Raw genomic sequence first — 19,742 nt, 5'->3', positions numbered from 1 at the left:
TTTGCCATAATCTATTGTCGCTATTTATTTAACCCTAAAGAAAGTACAAGGCCTTTTCAGCATCATCTTCAATTCATCCTCCTGTGAGGCCAGATCCATTGCACTCTTCCCTATTGTAACTTTTAGAACTTTCACAATTGAAACTTTTATAAGATTTTGCATTGAGAATCAGTAGTTTGTATTGGAAAGATGATTTGCTAAAGAAAGTCCAGTGTTATTTGAAAATATTCCTCAGAAAGGAAGGGGTAATTGATTAGAATAGGAGACAGTTTGGAGAGGTGAAGTTGACCCTAGATTTGGATTCTTGCCTACTTGTCAAGTTGGTTTTATAGTTTCACATGTGCAGAGGAATGGGACTGACAGAGGAAACTTATGATAGCTCAGAGATAAACCAGTTTCACTTAGTAGGTTGGTACCCTTCTGAAAATGAATTTTTTTTAAAGCCTAAAAAAATTTCTTCCCTAGGCAAAAACTCTTCCCTCTGTTGTATTTAGTTTAAATACAATCAACAATTTTTTTTTTCCTGGGGACATAATTCTATGGAAAATATTAAAATTCAAAGCTAAGAAACCAGAGCACTTAACCCTTGAGAAGTTATATTAAAAAGTCAAAGACAGAATAATAACTAATAATGTCTTTGTAGCTATAAATATGAAATTTCAAAGCTATGGATAGAAAAATTGATTTTTTGGAAAAATAAAAATGTGTATTCTATAGTTCTAAAGATACAGTTTGTTTTGGAACATAAAAGTGTATTATGTATAATTTTTTATAAAATTATATTTAATCTACCTTGAATATAAAAGATGAGATTGGGGAAGAATCCAGAACAATTTAAGGGAAAAAAACACTTAAAAACATCTTTTTCTTTTCTCATTTCTTAGGAAATCTAAAAAATATCTTGGAAAGGAGGGAAATTTTCCTCCTGAACTTTTTGTGTATTTTTATTTTTTATTTTCTCAGGTTTCACATCTTTATTTTTTAACCATGTGATCATTGTATAAAATTAAGCTTTAGTTGATATAAGCTGACTTCTCCCTGTATCATATTGAGTCATAAGAATAGAGTAGATTTAAAATGTGACCCATCTTCATTTTAATATCCCCTGCTTTTAGGCTTTGTCCTAGAATTAATTAGTTACTTTTCAGTGCCCTGTGAATCTAACATAGCAGGACTAACAATGTCCCATGACACTGAAGCTTTGAGATTATACAGGATAGGTAAAAGATGATAGAGGAGGTTTTTCTTTTTTTCTGAAATCTGTATTCAGCCATTTTAGGAGTTTCCCGTATAATGCATCTGACTTTTAGCTTCTGTTTCTAAAGAAATGGTAACATATTCTGTTTTCCATTTGTTTATTTATGGTCTTGTTTTCTACCCTTGCAAAACTTGATATAGGTACAAAGCTTCAGAAATGTACACATACCAGAATAATAGATAACTCTGATTTGGTTACAAGGCAATAATTTAAGTAGACAGGTTTAGCTGATAACATAAAACACTAGAGAGAAATAGGATCAGTTTATAAATGTCAGCAGAACCCCTGAGAGTGAGTTGCTGCCTTGGAGCTGACTCTGGTGCTGTTATTTCATCTAATATATTATAAGAAGAAATAAACTGATGCCTGAGAAAATCTGGCTGACCAAGATTAAAAGAATGGGGTTGTAAATTAGCTATCTTTTTTATATTACTTTAAAGAAGTTTTTAGAAGTGACTAGACCAAATGGGACACTTGTGCCCTAGGACCATTTTTGAGGTGGTGCTGAGAGACCATAATCCCCTCTTATCTGGATTTCACTGTTAAATATCTGCTTAACTGCTTCCATAGATCTGTGTTGTAAAGGAGTACCATCAGGTGCACTGCCAAAGAGAGGCTAGGAAGTACATCATTGTTTATGGTACCTCTTGTCTGGCTGATGGGTTCATTATACACATTAGGTCTGGTACCGTGGACTTAGTGGGAAGGTCAGTACAAACACTGTTTCCATGGCAGCTGCAGCCATTTGAAATGCTGATTGCAAAATATTTTAGTGATTTGGTGAAACAAAAATCAATCCAGCATAATAGGGCATTGTCACAAGATCGCCATCTCCCGAGTTGAAAATAAATATTCCTGCTTTACCTTGACATTTATTCCCCATAAATGCGCTAGCGTTTATGTAGCATTATTCTGTGATCATGTTTTATTCTCTGTGACATGCTTGATTATTGATGTCTGCAGAGTCAGAGAAGCAAGTGGCATCAGGCAGGATTGGCTTAGGGCATTTACTGGTTTTTACTGAATGAATTTCAGTTTGGAGCTAAATATATTGACATAATGGATTACAAGGCATTTATGACCAACATCTATTATGGTAGTCCTAAGTCTTGTTGCAGTCTTCCTACTGTCTTCCATGTGGAGCATTTAGACAAATAAATTGGAATGCTTTGAGTTTTAGCTTTCATTAGGATGGTATACATTTTATTTCATTATTTTTTTATAGATGGAAGAGAGTTTGAGGTGATGGTACTTTGGAGATTCTTCAGTCTACAAGGAAAAAAGAGTTCTAGGTAGAAAAAGAAAACTGGACACTAAATTTCAAACTCTTTAGTCAAGCAGAACTGTGCTGAATCTGGGTCAAGATAGTTACAGAATTCAATTCTTAAAGGTCTTCATTGAAGGAGCATAGAGAGATTGATTATCAGCACTACTTCTGAGCTGGTATCTTACTTAGCACGTGGTGAACAGATTGTTGTCTGTAATTAGTGTCTTGTTCAGGAACCCACTAAAATACTATAGGGATAATAGAGCTTTGTGTATGGTGTGGAAATTGAGGAGGGGGAATGGTATCTATTGTGGCCAATTGAATTTCTCTCTTCCATTTTCAGGTGGTTATATAGGCCCCTCTGAAATGCCCTACTTCCATTTATCTCTGAAGCCCAAAGAAGTATTAGTAGTATTGGGGTAGAAGTAGTAGAAAGGGAAATATTTAGATGTATACTATCTATATTCCATAGAAGTCTAATCTCTGAAGCATATACACTGTTTTCATCATAAAACCTGTTTGAAAACACATATACAAATTCTGTTTGGACACCAACTTTAAAAAAGCATAATGTTAGTCGACTTCCATTTAAAATAAATTTCAACAATATTAGGAAAACTATTAACATAATTGACTATATCAATAACCAAACAAACAAAAACCACATGATCATCTCAATAGATGCAGAAAAAGCATTTGATAAAATCCAACATCCATTCCTAATAAAAACACTTGAGAGCATAGGAATAAATGGACTTTTCCTTAAAATAGTCAGGAGCATATATTTAAAACCATCAGTAAGCATCATATGCAATGGGGAAAAACTGGAACCTTTCCCAGTAAGATCTGGAGTGAAGCAAGGTTGCCCACTATCACCATTATTATTTAATATCGTATTAGAAACACTAGCCTCGGCAATAAGAGTCGAGAAAGATATAAAAGGAATTAGAGTAGGCAATGAGGAAACCAAACTATCACTCTTTGCAGATGATATGATGGTATACCTAGAGAACCCCAGAGATTCTACCAAAAAGCTATTGGAAATAATTCATAATTTTAGCAAAGTAGCTGGCTACAAAATAAATCCCCATAAATCCTCAGCATTTTTATACATCACCAACAAAACCCAACAGCAAGAGATACAAAGAGAAATTCCATTCAGAATAACTGTTGATACCATAAAATATTTGGGAATCTATCTACCAAAGGAAAGTCAGGAATTATATGAGCAAAATTATAAAAAAGTCTCCACACAAATAAAGTCAGACTTAAATAATTGGAAAAATATTAAGTGCTCTTGGATCGGCTGAGCGAACATAATAAAGATGACAATACTCCCTAAACTAATCTATTTATTTAGTGCTATACCAATCAGACTTCCAAGAAAATATTTTATTGATCTAGAAAAAATAACAACAAAATTCATATGGAACAATAAAAAGTCGAGAATCTCAAGGGAATTAATGAAAAAAAAATCAAATGAAGGTGGCCTAGCTGTACCTGATCTAAAATTATATTATAAAGCAGCAGTCACCAAAACCATTTGGTATTGGCTAAGAAATAGATTAGTGGATCAGTGGAAAAGGCTAGGCTCACAAGACAGAATAGTCAACTATAGCAATCTAGTGTTTGACAAACCCAAAGCCCCTAACTTCTGGAAAAGAATTCATTATTTGATAAAAACTGCTGGGATAATTGGAAATTAGTATGGCAGAAATTAGGCATGGACCCACACTTAACACCATATACCAAGATAAGATCAAAATGGGTCTATGACCTAGGCATAAAGAACGAGACTATAAATAAATTAGAGGAACATAGAATAGTTTATCTCTCAGACTTGTGGAGGAGAAAGAAATTTGTGACCAAAGATGAACTAGAGACCATTACTGATCACAGAATAGAAAATTTTGATTACATCAAATTAAAAAGCCTTTGTACAAATAAAACTAATGCAAACAAGATTAGAAGGGAAGCGACAAACTGGGAAAACATTTTCACAGTTAAAGGTTCTGATAAAGGCCTCATTTCCAAAATATATAGAGAACTGACTCAAATTTATAAGAAATCAAGCCATTCTCCAATTGATAAATGGTCAAAGGATATGAACAGACAATTTTCAGAGGATGAGATTGAAACTATTACCACTCATATGAAAGAGTGTTCCAAATCATTATTGATCAGAGAAATGCAAATTAAGACAACTCTGAGATACCACTACACACCTGTCAGATTGGCTAAGATGACAGGAAAAAATAATGATGAATGTTGGAGGGGATGCGGGAAAACTGGGACACTAATGCATTGTTGGTGGAGTTGTGAACGAATCCAACCATTCTGGAGAGCAATCTGGAATTATGCCCAAAAAATTATCAAAATGTGCATATCCTTTGATCCAGCAGTGTTTCTATTGGGCTTATATCCCAAAGAAATACTAAAGAAGGGAAAGGGACCTGTATGTGCCAAAATGTTTGTAGCAGCCCTGTTTGTAGTGGCTAGAAACTGGAAAATGAATGGATGCCCATCAATTGGAGAATGGCTGGGTAAATTGTGGTATATGAATGTTATGGAATATTATTGTTCTGTAAGAAATGACCAGCAGGATGAATACAGAGAGGCTTGGAGAGACCTACATGAACTGATGCTAAGTGAAATGAGCAGAACCAGGAGATCATTATACACTTCGACAACGATATTGTATGAGGACATATTTTGATGGAAGTGGATTTCTTTGACAAAGAGACCTGAGTTTCAATTGATAAATGACAGACAAAAGCAGCTACACCCAAAGAAAGAACACTGGGAAACGAATGTGAACTATCTGCATTTTTGTTTCTCTTCCGGATTATTTATACCTTCTGAATCCAATTCTCCCTATGCAACAAGAGAACTGTTCGGTTCTGCAAACATATATTGTATCTAGGATATACTGCAACATATCCAACATATAAAGGACTGCTTGCCATCTAGGGGAGGGGGTGGAGGGAGGGAGGGGAAAAAAAAAATCGGAACAGAAATGAGTGTAAATATAATGTAATTATTAAATAAAAAAATTAAAAAAAAAAAAAAACAAAAAAAAAACAAAAAAAAATAAATTTCAAGCTCTTTGTGAGTAACATGGTTTGAAGTTTTGGTGGGGAAAAGATGTAAAGGGCTGAAACTCTGAAAAAGGTGTGCTTGAATCAGACAACGGAGCACTTAAGGCTACCTATTTGATAAGAGACAATGACCCTATTCGCATATGTTTGGAAAAATGGCTCTTCTCACAGTTGATGTGGGGATAATCGTAGTCAAGTGTTAGAGGGTGGGGTGATAGAAGCCAGAGACTCACTTTGCAGCAGGAGGAGAAGGAGAGAAGTTGGTGATTTTAGACTTGGAGAATCCAGGAGCTTTGTGGCAGTTTATCTGTCTCCTTCACTTCTCCCCCTAAAGACCAAGGATTTTAATTTATCCTGACTCTGGCTGATCCTGAGGCCTCCAGGGAGCTAGCCTAGACTTAACAAAAAGAGATTGAAAATCTTGATTTAAAATGAAGTTTGGAGTTTTATAGTTCCTGATTTAAACTAAGCAGTGGAGATTATTGACCCCTTGCCTAAACATGACCTTCAGGATGACTCATCTGATTAAATGAATATGGTCTGGAAAGCTGTGGTAACACTTCTGCTTCAAATCCAGAGAATTATTTCTGCTGTATCATTTTGATTAAGGAGGAGATGTCAAAGTTTAAGCTTAGAGAGTGATTGATTAAGAAGGAGATGTCAAAGTTTAAGCTTAGGGAGTGGTTGAAGAGCTGGGAATAAAAGTTAAGCTAGTAATTAGCATTTCAAATATAAAATTGATAATTCATTTTCCTGATGACTTGTTTTGATGCAGTTGAGCAGAATGTGATTAGATTGGTATTTCATGTGACTTTCTTTATTCAACAAAATTTGTTTTTAAAGTATTTATTGACTTTCATTTATAGAGCTCTATAATGTATGTATATGTGGGTGTATGAGTTACATAGTTTACTTAAGGGGGAGAAATCAAATGAATATGCAGATAACTTCCATAGTATATGATAGGTTATTTAGAGAGGTATGATAGGGCTTTATGCTGATAGAAGATAGAAAACATCATTGTGTGGAACAGTTTGTGTAGGAGATAGCAACTAAGTTGTATTTTAAAGGACAGTAGGAAATCTGCTGGCCAAGATGAACATTTCAGGCATAAGGAACAGTATGAGACAAGTACAAAGAACCAGTATGTACTTATGTTTATAGTTAGTATGAGTTATGTGTATAGGGGAGAATAGTTTGATTTGAATTAAGAGTATTGAATATAGATAAGGGAAAAATATTATACAAACCTGGAAGGGTAGAGTGATATATATTGTTGGAGGTCTAAGATGGTTTATTCAGTAATGGGGGGATCATAGAAGGTTTTCAGAGGAAAAGGAGTATTATGACCACATTTATGCATTAAAGAATACTAACCCAAAACTTAGTGCAAGTGAATTTATGACAGTAGTAGAATTTACTACATTTTTTCCTGCCTTTTTCTTCTTTCCATTTGTGACTACCTTTTTACTCCTTCTTTTTTATAAATATGGCTTCTCTTTATGTCTTGTCTCTCCCAATTAGAGTGTGAAAGCAGAGACTTAGCTGTTTGTGCTTAGCATTGTGCTTGGCGCATGGTGAAGATTTAATTAATGCTTTTTCACTAATTTATTACATTTAGCAAGACAGTATCAAAACTGCTTAGTTTGTCTTTTGTTCCCTTCTGAATTTCCTTCTGTTTTCTTAAATGAATTTTAAAAACTGTCAATGGATGCTCATTTCTCATTCGTTGTTCATCCACTTTTCTATTTATTTATCCATTCTCCATCTGTGTATTGTTATCATTACTCATCAGCTTCCCTGAGTCCCAACAGAAACCTTCCTTTTATAACATATAGTATTTAGTTAAGCAAAACAAATGGACATCTTGATTGTATTTGAAAATGTGTGTTTTATTTTGTGCCTCTGGTCTACCAGATGGCAAAGTTCAGACCTTTCATTTTACAGATGCTGACACTGAGATCCAAAAAATTAAGTGACCTGCTTATGGTCAATGAGGTAATAAGTAAAAGATGGCAAGCAATGGGATTTACACCCAGATTGCAGTATCTTACCATTGTACTTGTTCTATTTGATTGTTGACACATTTAACGCAATTTTGAAGCATTTTCTAGTTGTTTACTTGTACCTTATCTAAAAATCACAAAATTTGAGAGAAGGGAATCATTCTAGTAGAACATACTAAGTAACTGATTTTTCAGTCCTTGACTTCCAAACAGTTGAAACTTGCTATCTTTTGAGACAGTCCATTTCTCTCTTAGATGTAATTGTTAGGGAACATTTGCTGCCTCTTTGTATCTTTCACAAATTGCTCCTGGCATTGCCCTCTGGAGACAAATAAAATAAGTGTCATTCTTCTTCTAAAATGGTCTTTGATATAGTTAACGTCGCTATCATGCCTCTCTGAGTCTTTTTTCTTTAGGCTTAACATGCCTAGTTCCTTTAACCAAACCTAAGATATGATTTGAAAGTCCTTCATTTATCCTGTTTTTCTTCCTTGAACAGTTATAAGCTTTTCAATGTTTGTGGGGTTTTTGTGTGTGTGTGTGTGTTTGTGTGTGTGTGTGTGTGTGTGTGTGTGTGTAAACAGAGGACCACAGATATTGGGGAACTCTGGAGAAGTATACTTGAAGCAAAGATACTTATAGCAGGGTGTTAACTTGGTGTGATTGATGAGATGATGGTTCTCTAGTTCATATATACTTAGTACTTGGTAAGGTGATGGCAGTTGTTCTCTAGTTCACACATACTTAGTGTGCTGTAATGATGTAATCATATTGAGGTATTTAAGGGCTGAGAGGACTGGAAATAGAGACATTCCATCTTTGACCAGCCTCCTGGTGGCTCTCCTGCCTACTTCACTCCTTCACAAAGTTCAAAGCTGATCCTGAGATCCTCCAGAGAAATAACCAGGACATTACACAAAACCAACAGAAATAAGATTAAAAGGGAAGTACAAAGCTAGGGGGAAAATCTTTACAGCTAGTATTTCTGATAAATGTCTCATTTCTAAAATATATAAAGAAATGTGTCAAATTTATGAGAATACACACCAATTTTCTCAGAGTTCCCCAATATCTGCGGTCCTCTACAGTAAATAACAATGACCAGAACTGATCGTAGTGCTCCAGTTGAGGCCTTACAAGAGTAGAATACAGTGGGACTATCATAGTCTTATTCTTTCAAGCTGGTTTTTTTTTAATTCACTTTTTTTTAGTGTGCTATCCCACATTGCTGATTTATATTATCTATCATTTATTAAAACCCTTTTCAGAACAAGTGAAACTATAACTCATACCATCTCTATCTTAATTTATAGAGTTTTGGGGTTTTTTTTTGAAGGGGTACACAAATATATTTGCCTTTATCCCAATTGAAATCTTTCTTATAGAACTGTTCGGTTCTGCAAACATATATTGTATCTAGGATATACTGCAACATATCCAACATATAAAGGACTGCTTGCCATCTAGGGGAGAGGGTGGAGGGAGGGAGGGGGAAAAAAAATCAGAAAAGAAACAAGTGCAAGGAATAATGTTGTCATTATAAAGTAATCATTAAATAAAAAATAAAAAATAAAAAATAATAAAAAATTAAAAAAAAAAAAAAGAAATCTTTCTTATTTTAATCAGTTCCTTTAGTTTGTCAAAGTCTTTTTGGATCCTACATTGTCATTTAGTTGTCCCTCTCAACTTTGTATTATTTGCAAAATTGATGAGCATACTATCAGTGTCCTTATTTAAGTCATTGATTAAAATGTTTCACAGCACAAGACCAAGCACAGACCTACTCAAGACTTTCTACTACATTGACACTGAATTCTCTTTGAATTCAGCCATCTAGTCAGTTCTGAATTATATTATCATCTAATTCCTATTGTTCCATCTAGAAATTTTGCAAGAATCAAAGTCAAGCATTTTGGTCATTTATTTGCAGACTATTCTCTTTCCTTTTTTGAAAATCAGTAAGTTGTGGGTTCTCTCCCGTTCTCCAGACAGCAGTGATAATAACTCAGCCAATTTTAGGACCAAGAATGTAATTCACTTGATCTAAGCAACTTAAATTCATCTTAGAAAAGGCAAGTACTTTTTTAATTTCACCTTTTCTTGAGTTTCTATTCCTCTAGTCATTTTTATTTTGTCATTTCCAAAACAAAAGCCATTTTGTTCTGTAGAGAAAACAGAACAAAAGAAGAAATAGTAGTAGCTCTGGCTTTTCCCTGTCCATCCACCTTGAACAAGGGTCTTATCTTTTCTTTGAACCTTCTTTTTCTTCCAGCATAACTGAAAAAACTCTTTTTTTTTTTTCCCCTTAGATTCCCTTGTTAGCCAAAACTCTTTCTCAAGTTTGTTATTCTCAATATTGTTTTTGTAAGACCACAACACACTTTTAGAAATCATTTCTAGTTATCTGGCCTTGTTTCCATCCTCTGTACATTTAGTTTTTTAAACTTAAGTTGATGAATTCTCTGTACATTTACATTAGTCAAGTAAGGAATCTGATTTTTGTCCCAATTGAAATTTTCCCTCTTTGTCTTCAGAATTTCATTCATAGATATTTCTCATCCTTCCTGCACTGACTTTTCTCAAATTAGTCAAATTGTGATCCTACCTATTTTCTTTCTGAACTCATTTAAATTTGCTTTCTCATAGTCTAATCTGCATATTGGACTATATGTCTCATTTTCTTCTCTTTTTCATACTGCTATATTGGAATGGTTGCTTCTTTTCAAAGTTCCCATCATTTTTGCTCCAACAATCATTTCTTCATTCTTAGCAAGCATCAAATCCATAATGCTATTATTCCTTGTTTATTTCTCTTACTTTTATTATTGTAGTCATTATTCACTTTTCCCCGTTTTTTAAAATTTTATTTATTGTCAGTTCATACAAGTTATCTTTTCTCTATTTTTTTTGTTATTTTTTAAGGTACAATACTTATTTCTTAATACTATTCATTAATGGTAGCTTGTTCTCTAATTAATGTGTATCCATTTTGTTTCTAGCTTTTTTGCTACAATAAAAAATGCTGTTTTAAATTCTTTTGTAAATGGAATTTTTTTTCCCTCTCTCTTTGATAAGAGTATATATATGCCTTGCAATAGTATCACTGGGTTACTGGTTTAGTGACTTTTTGATTTGATTTCAAATTCTCATTCAGAATAGTTGAATCATTTGTCAACTCTATTGATAGAACATTGACATCTCTTATCACTTTCCTTTTTTGTTATTCTTGCCAATCAGATAAGTGTGAAATGAAATCTTTGAGTTGTTTCAGTTTGCATTTCTCCTATCATTAGTGATTTGGGGCATTTTGATATAATTATTTGCTTGAATTTTTTTTTTTTAATTTTTGTATTGAAACAACCTATATGTGTCCCGGTTATTTTGCTCCTTCAAAAAAGTATTGTGATGAATGTGTTAAACCTCTCCTTATGTCTTCTTAAGATCTGTTCCTGCTTAAGTTCTCAAAACCTTCTCTTGGGACAATTTTTCTTGCTATCTTCTAGAGCCCTACTCACTATTCTTTCTTTCTTTCTTTTTTTTTTTTCAATTGAAGCTTTTTTATTTTCAAAACATATGCAAGGATAATTTTTCAACATTGACCCTTGTAAAACCTTATGTTCCAATTTCTCCCCCTCTTCCCCCACTCCCTCCCCTAGATGGCAAGTAATACAATGTATGTTAAAAATGGTAAAGATATATGTAAATCCCATATAGTTATACATATTTATACAATTATCTTGCTGCATAAGAAAAATCAGATCAAAAAGAAAAAAAAACGAGAATGAAAATAAAATTCAAACAAACAACAACAAAAGAAGTGAAAATGCTATGTTGTGATCCACACTCAGTTCCCTTACTTCTCACTCTGGGTATAGATTGCTCTCTTCCATTGGAACTGGTCTGAGTCATCTCATTGTTGAAAAGAGCCACATCCATCAGAATTGATTATCGTATAATCTTGTTGCTGTCTGCAATGATCTCTTAGTTCTGCTCACTCAGCATCAGTTCATCTAAGTCTCTCCAGGCCTCTCTGAAATCATTCTACTGATTGTTTCTTATAGAACAATAATGTTCTATAATATTCATATACCCTAACTTATTCAGCCATTCCCCAAAACCTACCCCCCATTGTTAAGGTCCCTATTTCTATTTCTCTGGCTATGATCTTACTCTTCACTTCTGGTAGTTGTTCTGTTGTCCTATATTTATGACTTTCTTAGACTGACATTAGAGGCAGTTCAGGACTGGCCAACACATTTTCATTTCTTTCTCTTCTTTCTTTTCTTTCCTTCCTTCCTTCCTTCCTTCCTTCCTTCCTTCCTTCCTTCCTTCCTTCCTTCCTTCCTTCCTTCCTTCCTTCCTTCCTTCCTTCCTTCCTTCCTTCCTTCCTTCCTTCCTTCCTTCCTTCCTTCCTTCTTCCTTCCTTCCTTCCTTCCTTCCTTCCTTCCTTCCTTCCTTCCTTCCTTCCTTCCTTCCTTCCTTCCTTCCTTCCTTCTTCCTTCCTTCCTTCCTTCCTTCCTTCCTCCTTCCTTCCTTCCTTCCTTCCTTCCTTCCTTCCTTCCTTCCTTCCTTCCTTCCTTCCTTCCTTCCTTCCTTCCTTCCTTCCTTCCTTCCTTCCTTCCTTCCTTCCTTCCTTCCTTCCTTCCTTCCTTCCTTCCTTCCGTTCCTCTCCTCCCCTCTCCCCTCTCCTCTCCCCTCCCCTCTCCCCTCCCCTCTCCCCTCCCCTCCCCTCTCCCCTCTCCCCTCCCCTCTCCTCTCCTCTCCCCTCCCCTCTCTCTCCTCCCCTCCTCTCCTCTCTCCCTCCTCTCCTCTCTCCTTTCCTTTCCTTTTCTCTTTTCCTTTCTTTTCTTTTCTTTCTTTCTCAACATATTTTCAACTTTATTGTTAGTTAAAATTTCTCTAACAACCCAGAGTATTGTTTAGTTGTCCTTTGCAGTGAAAGGAACCCTTACTGTTAGCAGAATTAGAGTTATTGAATTCCATTCATCTCTTTTCTGCCTTCCCTACTTTTAAATTTGCCCTTTCAGTTCTTGTTATGTACTTGGTTACTGGGGCTGGTGAAGAGAATTGGTATAGAAGGTTAGATTAGCCTCCAGAATCCCAGAAATCCTGAAGGGGATCCATAAAAGCTGGTGGCCCCTACTATTATTTCTGCTAAATGGCAAATCTCTTTTCTCCCTTACATTTTTGTTCTCGTCTCTTTTACTTCTTTAATTTAATTCTTTGATTAATTTTAATTAATTAAAATTGAAATAAATTTTGACATAATTGTTGTATTTTCAAATGAAGTTTTGTGTATGTTGTCCCTAGTTTGTTTTTTTTTTAACTTTAAACTTTTAAAGGATTTCAGTTATAAACATAATAAATTTATAGCGAGATATGTTTTCATTTTTTTGAGGCATGTCTTGTCCCCATACTTTCTATGGTTTTTGGATAGGTTAAATAACTTAATAAAAAGAGAAACATTTTCTACTACTGCTTTATTTCAAAACAAATTTTTCTGATGCCCTTTTCTTTGTTTTTTGAATTAAAAAAAATCAATGTCACTTCCTATTCATTCCATCCTCAGTTTTCCCCTTGTATCAGGTATAGTCAAGCAAGATAAATGTAGTGTCCATGCCTAGAGATGTTTGCCTTGTTCTGCACTTCTAGACCCTCCTCTCTAATGAGAGGCAGGAATTGCTCCTCACAGTTAGATTCCTGAAGTCATGATTGAATAATGAACAGAATTCTGAAGACTTTTATTTTTGTTTTCCTTTATATTATTGTGATGGTTTCTTCTTTTTTTAAATTCTGCAATAATTCCCCCTTCCTGAAATTTCCCACTACTGTGTTAACTCGAAAGTCATTGTCTAGGGTTTATATACTTAGAAAGTTGATGTGCTAGGTGAAAAACAGAAATGGCATGATAAAGTTGTTTTTCAGTTCAATAGATTTTATTGAGCACTACTTTTTAAGCCTTATACTATGGTTTTGTTATATACTGTGGGATTTATAATCTTATTAGGGATGATTTACCTCTAACAAAATGGTTATAATGACACTCAGATTTTATCTTTTAAATAGGCGTGAAATTATTTGATGCAGACTAGACATATAGATATTCAGAAAAGGATGACATTGATATAGACAGTCTAGACAGCTTCACTGCCCACTAGGAATCAAGTTGGCTGTTTTAAGTTTACCATTGTAACAAATTTGCGGAAATACAAATCTTTTAATTAGCAGCCCTGTCCAAGCCTTTTTTTAAATGCATGGACGAGCATTTGTCACCACAGCCCCAGAGGAAGAAGTCAGAGGAAGTAATTGTGGGAGGTGGGATATAGAGGAGGAGTGGGCATTGGGTTGATGTCAGTGGAAATGGGAAGCCTGAAGCTTAATGGCTGCTTTTATAAACCAGCTCTTTAGTGCATTGTAGAAAAATTGGCTTAAGCCTATGATTGAACTACTTTTTATCAAAAAATCCCAAAGCTGTTTTCCCTTTTTACCTGATAGAATCTATTCTCATTTAAATACTCTTTGGGTTTACCTTTGGACACAGTGCTGGATTTGGGATGATTGATTTGTATTCTGGTATCTCAAGGAACCAGAGAGATACCATCCCATTTTTAAATGCGTTTTGTTAGTGAACGATGTCAAAGCCTACAGTAGATTGGAGTTTATAATAGATGCAGTGGATGGATGTTTTTCATATGACCATTCTAGCTTAATGTGTATATTTTCTCCTCCTCTCAGATTGAACTCCCTGTAGCTTTTGTTCACACTGAGTTTTAAAAGGACAAAATTTAGCAATCTTTATATTGAAATAGAAAGCAATAATTCTTTTTTTTTTTTTTTTTTTTGGCTGAGGCAATTGGGACTTAGTGACTTGCCCAGGGTCCCATAGCCAGGAAGTATTAAGTGTCTAAGATCAGATTTGAACTCAGGTTCTCCTGAAATAATGTCACTGCAAATAAGGTAGGGAAGTTTGGTTTCCTTTTTCTAGAGAGAAAAAGCAATTCAAGGACTCTACAGGGAGCAGAACAAGAGTAGCATTGGACTTGAAATCAGAAGCTCAGAACTGGGGTCCTGGCTTTATTACTTAGTAGCTGTATGATTTTTAAGGAGACACTTAACTTTTATGAGCCTGCTTCCTCATCTATAAAATAGGAAAAATCTGTTATTTGTCTTCCTTATTGTGGGAAAAAAAAAGTCATGTACTGAAATTATTTTGCACTATTTAAGTGTGAATAATTGTGAAGAACTTTACCATTCTAGTACTATTGGTACTAAATGCTATTGCTTCCAGTAAGCCCTCTTTGCAGATGAAGTCATTCAAGTATGCTATTCCTTTCTACTAATCCAGTCATTTATATAAACACTTAATACCATTTTACAGTTGCATGGGAGTAGGAGGCCGAAAAATGAAGTCAGTCTTAAGTTCCCAAAGGCTCCTCCACTCTTTTTTCTGTGCTGAACTCAAGATATTCTTGGTGAGGAATTATGAAAAGTTTGGGAAGGTCTTGTGGGACTATTATATATATTATAAAAGGAAATAAAATGAAATAACAAAGGAAAAGTAGTTTAGTAGTTTATTTCCTTTTATTTACTCCTCCTTTTTTCCTGCCATACCCAATACTGGCACTTTCCTAAACCTGACTTTCCATTTTCCACCTCTCAGCATTTGCCAATGCTACCCCCACTTTTTGTAATGCCTTCCTTTGTCATGGTCTTCCTCTCAAAATTCTTAGCTCTTTTTAAGGCTTAGATCTTTTCTGTTTCTTAATACTGACTTATTTTTGTACATATTTTACATTGGATTGAAATGTGAGTTTTTGCAGAGCAGGGAGAGTTGTTTCTATTTTTGTGTGCCCACTTCTTAGCACAGGGCCTTATACTCAGTGTCTACCTAAGAAGTATGTAAATTGAGCTGGTCTGAGGGCTAGAGATGCTTACAAACTTGGTATGCATCTTAGTGGGGTCAAAATGATCTTTTATTATTCTTTTCTGCCTCTACTCCCATGGAGGTTTTTTCTTTCATGTTTTAGTTTTGTTTTAAATGACCATATCCTATATTTAAAATAAATGTTATATGGTTTGTTCTTCTTGTGGGAAGGAAATATATATATAAAACATATATACATATGTTATATATATACATGATATATAATATAAATATAATAAATAAAAATAACCACAAAAGGATTATTCCTTTTGACAATTCCAGGCAATAAAATTTCTGTTTCTGCCACTGAATTTTTTTTTCTTTGGCTAGTGTAGCAGTCTGAGGGCAGTACCTGGGCTACTTAAGTCCTTATTGTTAGTTTTTATCATTTAATAATTTTTGGATGTGTTTTTCTATCATAAGAATTTTCCAGTCTCTTTTCCTTCCTCTTTCAGAAAACCATTTTTGAAAACAATTTGGGGTGTTGGGGGAGGACAGGAACATCTTCCTCCTCCTCCAACAAACCTGATCAATGTATTGTAGAGATATGAATATATGTATGGTAAACCACATTGGAATTTGGGGAATCTTTTTATCTCCTTTGGTGCTGTGCTTGTTATTTGTAATTTTGTAACATTCACCTTTAGTTGTTTTTCTTTTTAAGTGTGGCTCCTCTTTCCATAAATGTTGTTGTAGTTATAGTTTTCTTGACTCTATTTTATTCTGCATTAATTCATATAGATCTTTCCATGCTTCTTTGTTTTCTTTTCTAACAGTACAATAATATTCAATTACATTCACATACTGCAATTTGTTTAGTCATTTTCTAATTAATAAAATCTATTTTGTTTCCAGATTTTTGTTTTTGTTTTTGTGAATGCAAGAATGTTGCTATAAATATGTTGGTGTATAAGGAAACATTTTTCTTATCAGTGATATCCTTTAGGTAGAAGCATGATAGCAGAATCACTTGGTCAGAGTATATGGAAATTTACATTATTTTATTCACATAATTCCAAATACTTTCCAAAAATTTTTTTTTATTGACTCAGAGTTCTATAATATTTTTACTAGTGTACTTTACTTCCCACAACCTCTCCAATGGTGATTATTCTGATCATTTGCCATGGTTGTCAATTTGCAGAGTGTTAAGTGAAATCTCAAGAATTTCATTTATATTTCTCCTATTATTAGTGGTTTTGAGCACTCTTTTATATATGGTTGTGAATTCTTTTTTTTTTTTTTTTGCTGAGGCAGTTGGGGTTAAGTGACTTGCCCAGGGTCATACAGCTAGAAAGTGTCAAGTATCAGGTCAGATTTGAACTCAGGTCCTCCTGACTTCAAGGCTGGTGCTCTATCCACTGCACCTTCTAGCTGCCCCCATATTGTGATTCTTTACAGTTCTTCTTTTGAGAATGATTTGTTCATATCTTTTGACCACTTGTCTTTTGGAGAATGGCTTTTGTTCTTATATACTGTATATCTGTTAATTGTTTTTGTATTTTAGATACCAAACCTTTATCACGTAAATTTGCTAATGATTTTTTACTATTTTGTTGTTTTCTATCTTATCTTGGATTCATTAATTTTCTTTTTGCTGTAACTTTTTAGTTTTATCTTTATGCATCATTTCTTAAGATAGCAAGAACCTTAATGAGTTAGTTGCTGGATGAACTGACAACAGGATGACTAATCCACTATATATGGAACAATACTAGTTATTAATAATTAATAATTGCAAAAGCTATTAAACTTGAAGCTATTTTCACTTGAAAAAAGTTGTCCATGAAGTCTGTCATTTGTTACTTTTTTAGAATGCCCTATCTCTCTCCATCCCTCCTTTTTTTTTTGTGATTTCTAAGAATATTCTTAGCTAATAGGTTTTGGAGTCCATGTCCTTTTTTAGCTTTTTGTTGAAAGTGGGGAATCAGTCTTCCCTTTTATAGATAACAAAGCTAAGCCAAAAGACTCAGGTAGGTACTAGAGAAAAACTAACAAGGTATTGTTCACTACTTGTACATTTGTTCCCGTCATATGTACTTAGAGTGAAATCAGCTTGGGAAGAGCTTATTCTAAGGCTATTTTTCATTGTATAATCCTTGGTCACAACTCTTTGCTGCAGCCCAGCCCCCTGTCTTCTTAGTTCTGGGTACTTCCCTATATTTCCCTGCCTAAGCTGCTCTGCTTGCTAGCTCTCATCCCAAGTATGTTAATTAAAAGTTTCTCAGCTTTTCCTCTTACTCTGTCCTCTGCCTGAAATGGCCTTTGCTTCTTCTCTGCCAATTTTTGTCTTTAAATTCTTTCCACATAGTGTCCCTAGATCCAACAGTCCTCCTAACACCAATCACACCTGTACTTTTTATCTTTCGAGTACTTAAGCAATTCAGATTACAGTAACTTATTATTCTCTTACTGACATGTTGCAGTTATTTTTCATGCTCTATATATTTTGTTTTTGTAATTGGATAATAAGTTCCTTAAGGGAGGTACCACTATTCTTTTTCTTTTATGTTCACAGAATGTTCTAGTGTAGGACTTTTGAGTATTAAGGCATGAAATAAATTCTGTTGTTTGATAACTAGTTCATCCAAAGCATAAATGCTTAGGTTTTTATAGGCCCCACATTGTTTCAGATGCAGGAGCTTACCTATTCTTTACTTTAAGCATGGAGCCATAGGTGTGTGTATGGGGAGAGTGAAAGAGTTTGTTTAAGGGTAGATCTAGAGGACGTATATTTAAAGGGTTTGGCTTTTTTTTTAATGCTTAAATTCAGCTTGTTTGGCACTTGTCATTTTAGTAAGTGAGGAGCCTCTCACCAGCAGGAGCAATTTCTTGTGTCACACAAATTTGTGAAGGTAAGAAAGAACCCTTTCAGGTTGGTCAGAACTCAGAATTCCTTCTCTTCCACATTAGGTTTAATGTAGTATTCTTTCCTTTGGCTTTTAGATCAAGCTGTCCCCGCTGGTTCCCATGTGCGTCTGAATCTACAGACTGGAGAGAGAGAAGTAAAGCTCTCAGATGAGGAGAAATACCAAAATAACTTGAAAGAACAAAAAAAAGGCCAGAGGTAAAGTATGAGTTTATGGTGCTGGTTTCTGTAATAATTCTGACATTAACTAGAGTAATATTCCTAAATTCAAAGTACAATAAAAAAGCCTCAGAAATTCAATTCTCTCTGTTTAAAGCACCAAGAAATGGACTGAAATTTATCTTTGTACTAGCTTCACAAAGTAAATGAATAGTTTGACTAAGATTTTAGGAAAAGATTTAACCTTTAATAAAACACAACTGTTCATAAGAACTTAAGGATGTTCCATTTGCATCTTAACAGTTAATGAGCTGATTATAGATGAACCTTATTTATTCATTAAAACAGGTCTTATAGCCCAGTCCCTCATTTTTTTTAAACTAGTGCTTTTTTTTAGAAAGCAAAAAAACAAAAAGGAAATCACATCTGCATTAAAAAAAGTTATAATTCAGAATTTTAACTAATTCAAACATTCTCCAGTTTGTTTAAATTACAGTGGTTTATGTAATCTAGAAATTAAAGTACTATTTCAGCAGATTAGCTTATCCTGTTCTTTAACACTAAACATCTGGACAATGAAAGTAAGAATACTTGTATTACCTACTTCATAGACTTGTGTGGAAAGACTTAAAATGATGCTTAAATGTGACCTACATAACTTGAAGCCAAATAATTTAGCTGTACTGTGTTCTTTGTATTTTGAATAAACAAGTTGTATTTACATAGTGAGTCCCCTTATATGGAGTTTTGTGTCTGTCTCTCTTTCTTCCCTCTTTTTTTCCCTCCCCCTCTCTCCTTCCACCCCTCTTCTTTCCTTCTTCTTTCCCCTCCCTCTCCTCACATCTCCTTTCCGTGTGTGTGTGGGGTGGTTTGGGTGGATTTTATTTTGAGTAGTTAATATAGATTTTTAATTGAGTTTCCAAAAACAGGATTTTTTGGTTGGAAGCTTATGATGATCTTAACATATATTACATATTGCATATTGCCTAAAATTTTGTCATTTAGCCTCTAGTCTGCAGTTACCAACATAAAAGTCACCCCTACTGGAAAAGAGGCAGACAGGTGGTGCAGTGATTAGAGCTCTGACCTTGGAATCAGGAAGATTCAGCTTTTTGAATTCATATTCAGCTTCATACACTTACTGTACATGCTCTTCTGTGT

General features: G+C 34.4%; 1 protein-coding gene across 2 annotated transcripts in view; it reads left to right on the top strand.

Annotated features, from left to right (window-relative positions):
• Nucleotides 1-19,742, top strand: part of SIL1 (SIL1 nucleotide exchange factor) — a 323,522-nt gene that overhangs the window by 208,056 nt on the left and 95,724 nt on the right. For both annotated transcript variants that reach the window (XM_051978489.1, XM_051978488.1), the window contains one exon: nucleotides 18,500-18,620. In XM_051978489.1, coding sequence (XP_051834449.1) covers nucleotides 18,500-18,620 — 121 coding nt within the window. The remainder of the gene's footprint in view (nucleotides 1-18,499; nucleotides 18,621-19,742) is intronic.

This window comes from Antechinus flavipes, chromosome 2 (assembly GCF_016432865.1).
Source record: "Antechinus flavipes isolate AdamAnt ecotype Samford, QLD, Australia chromosome 2, AdamAnt_v2, whole genome shotgun sequence".
In the NCBI taxonomy this organism is placed as follows: domain Eukaryota; kingdom Metazoa; phylum Chordata; class Mammalia; order Dasyuromorphia; family Dasyuridae; genus Antechinus; species Antechinus flavipes.
Note: the sequence above shows the minus strand (reverse complement) of the source record. Positions and strands in the feature narration are given on the sequence as shown.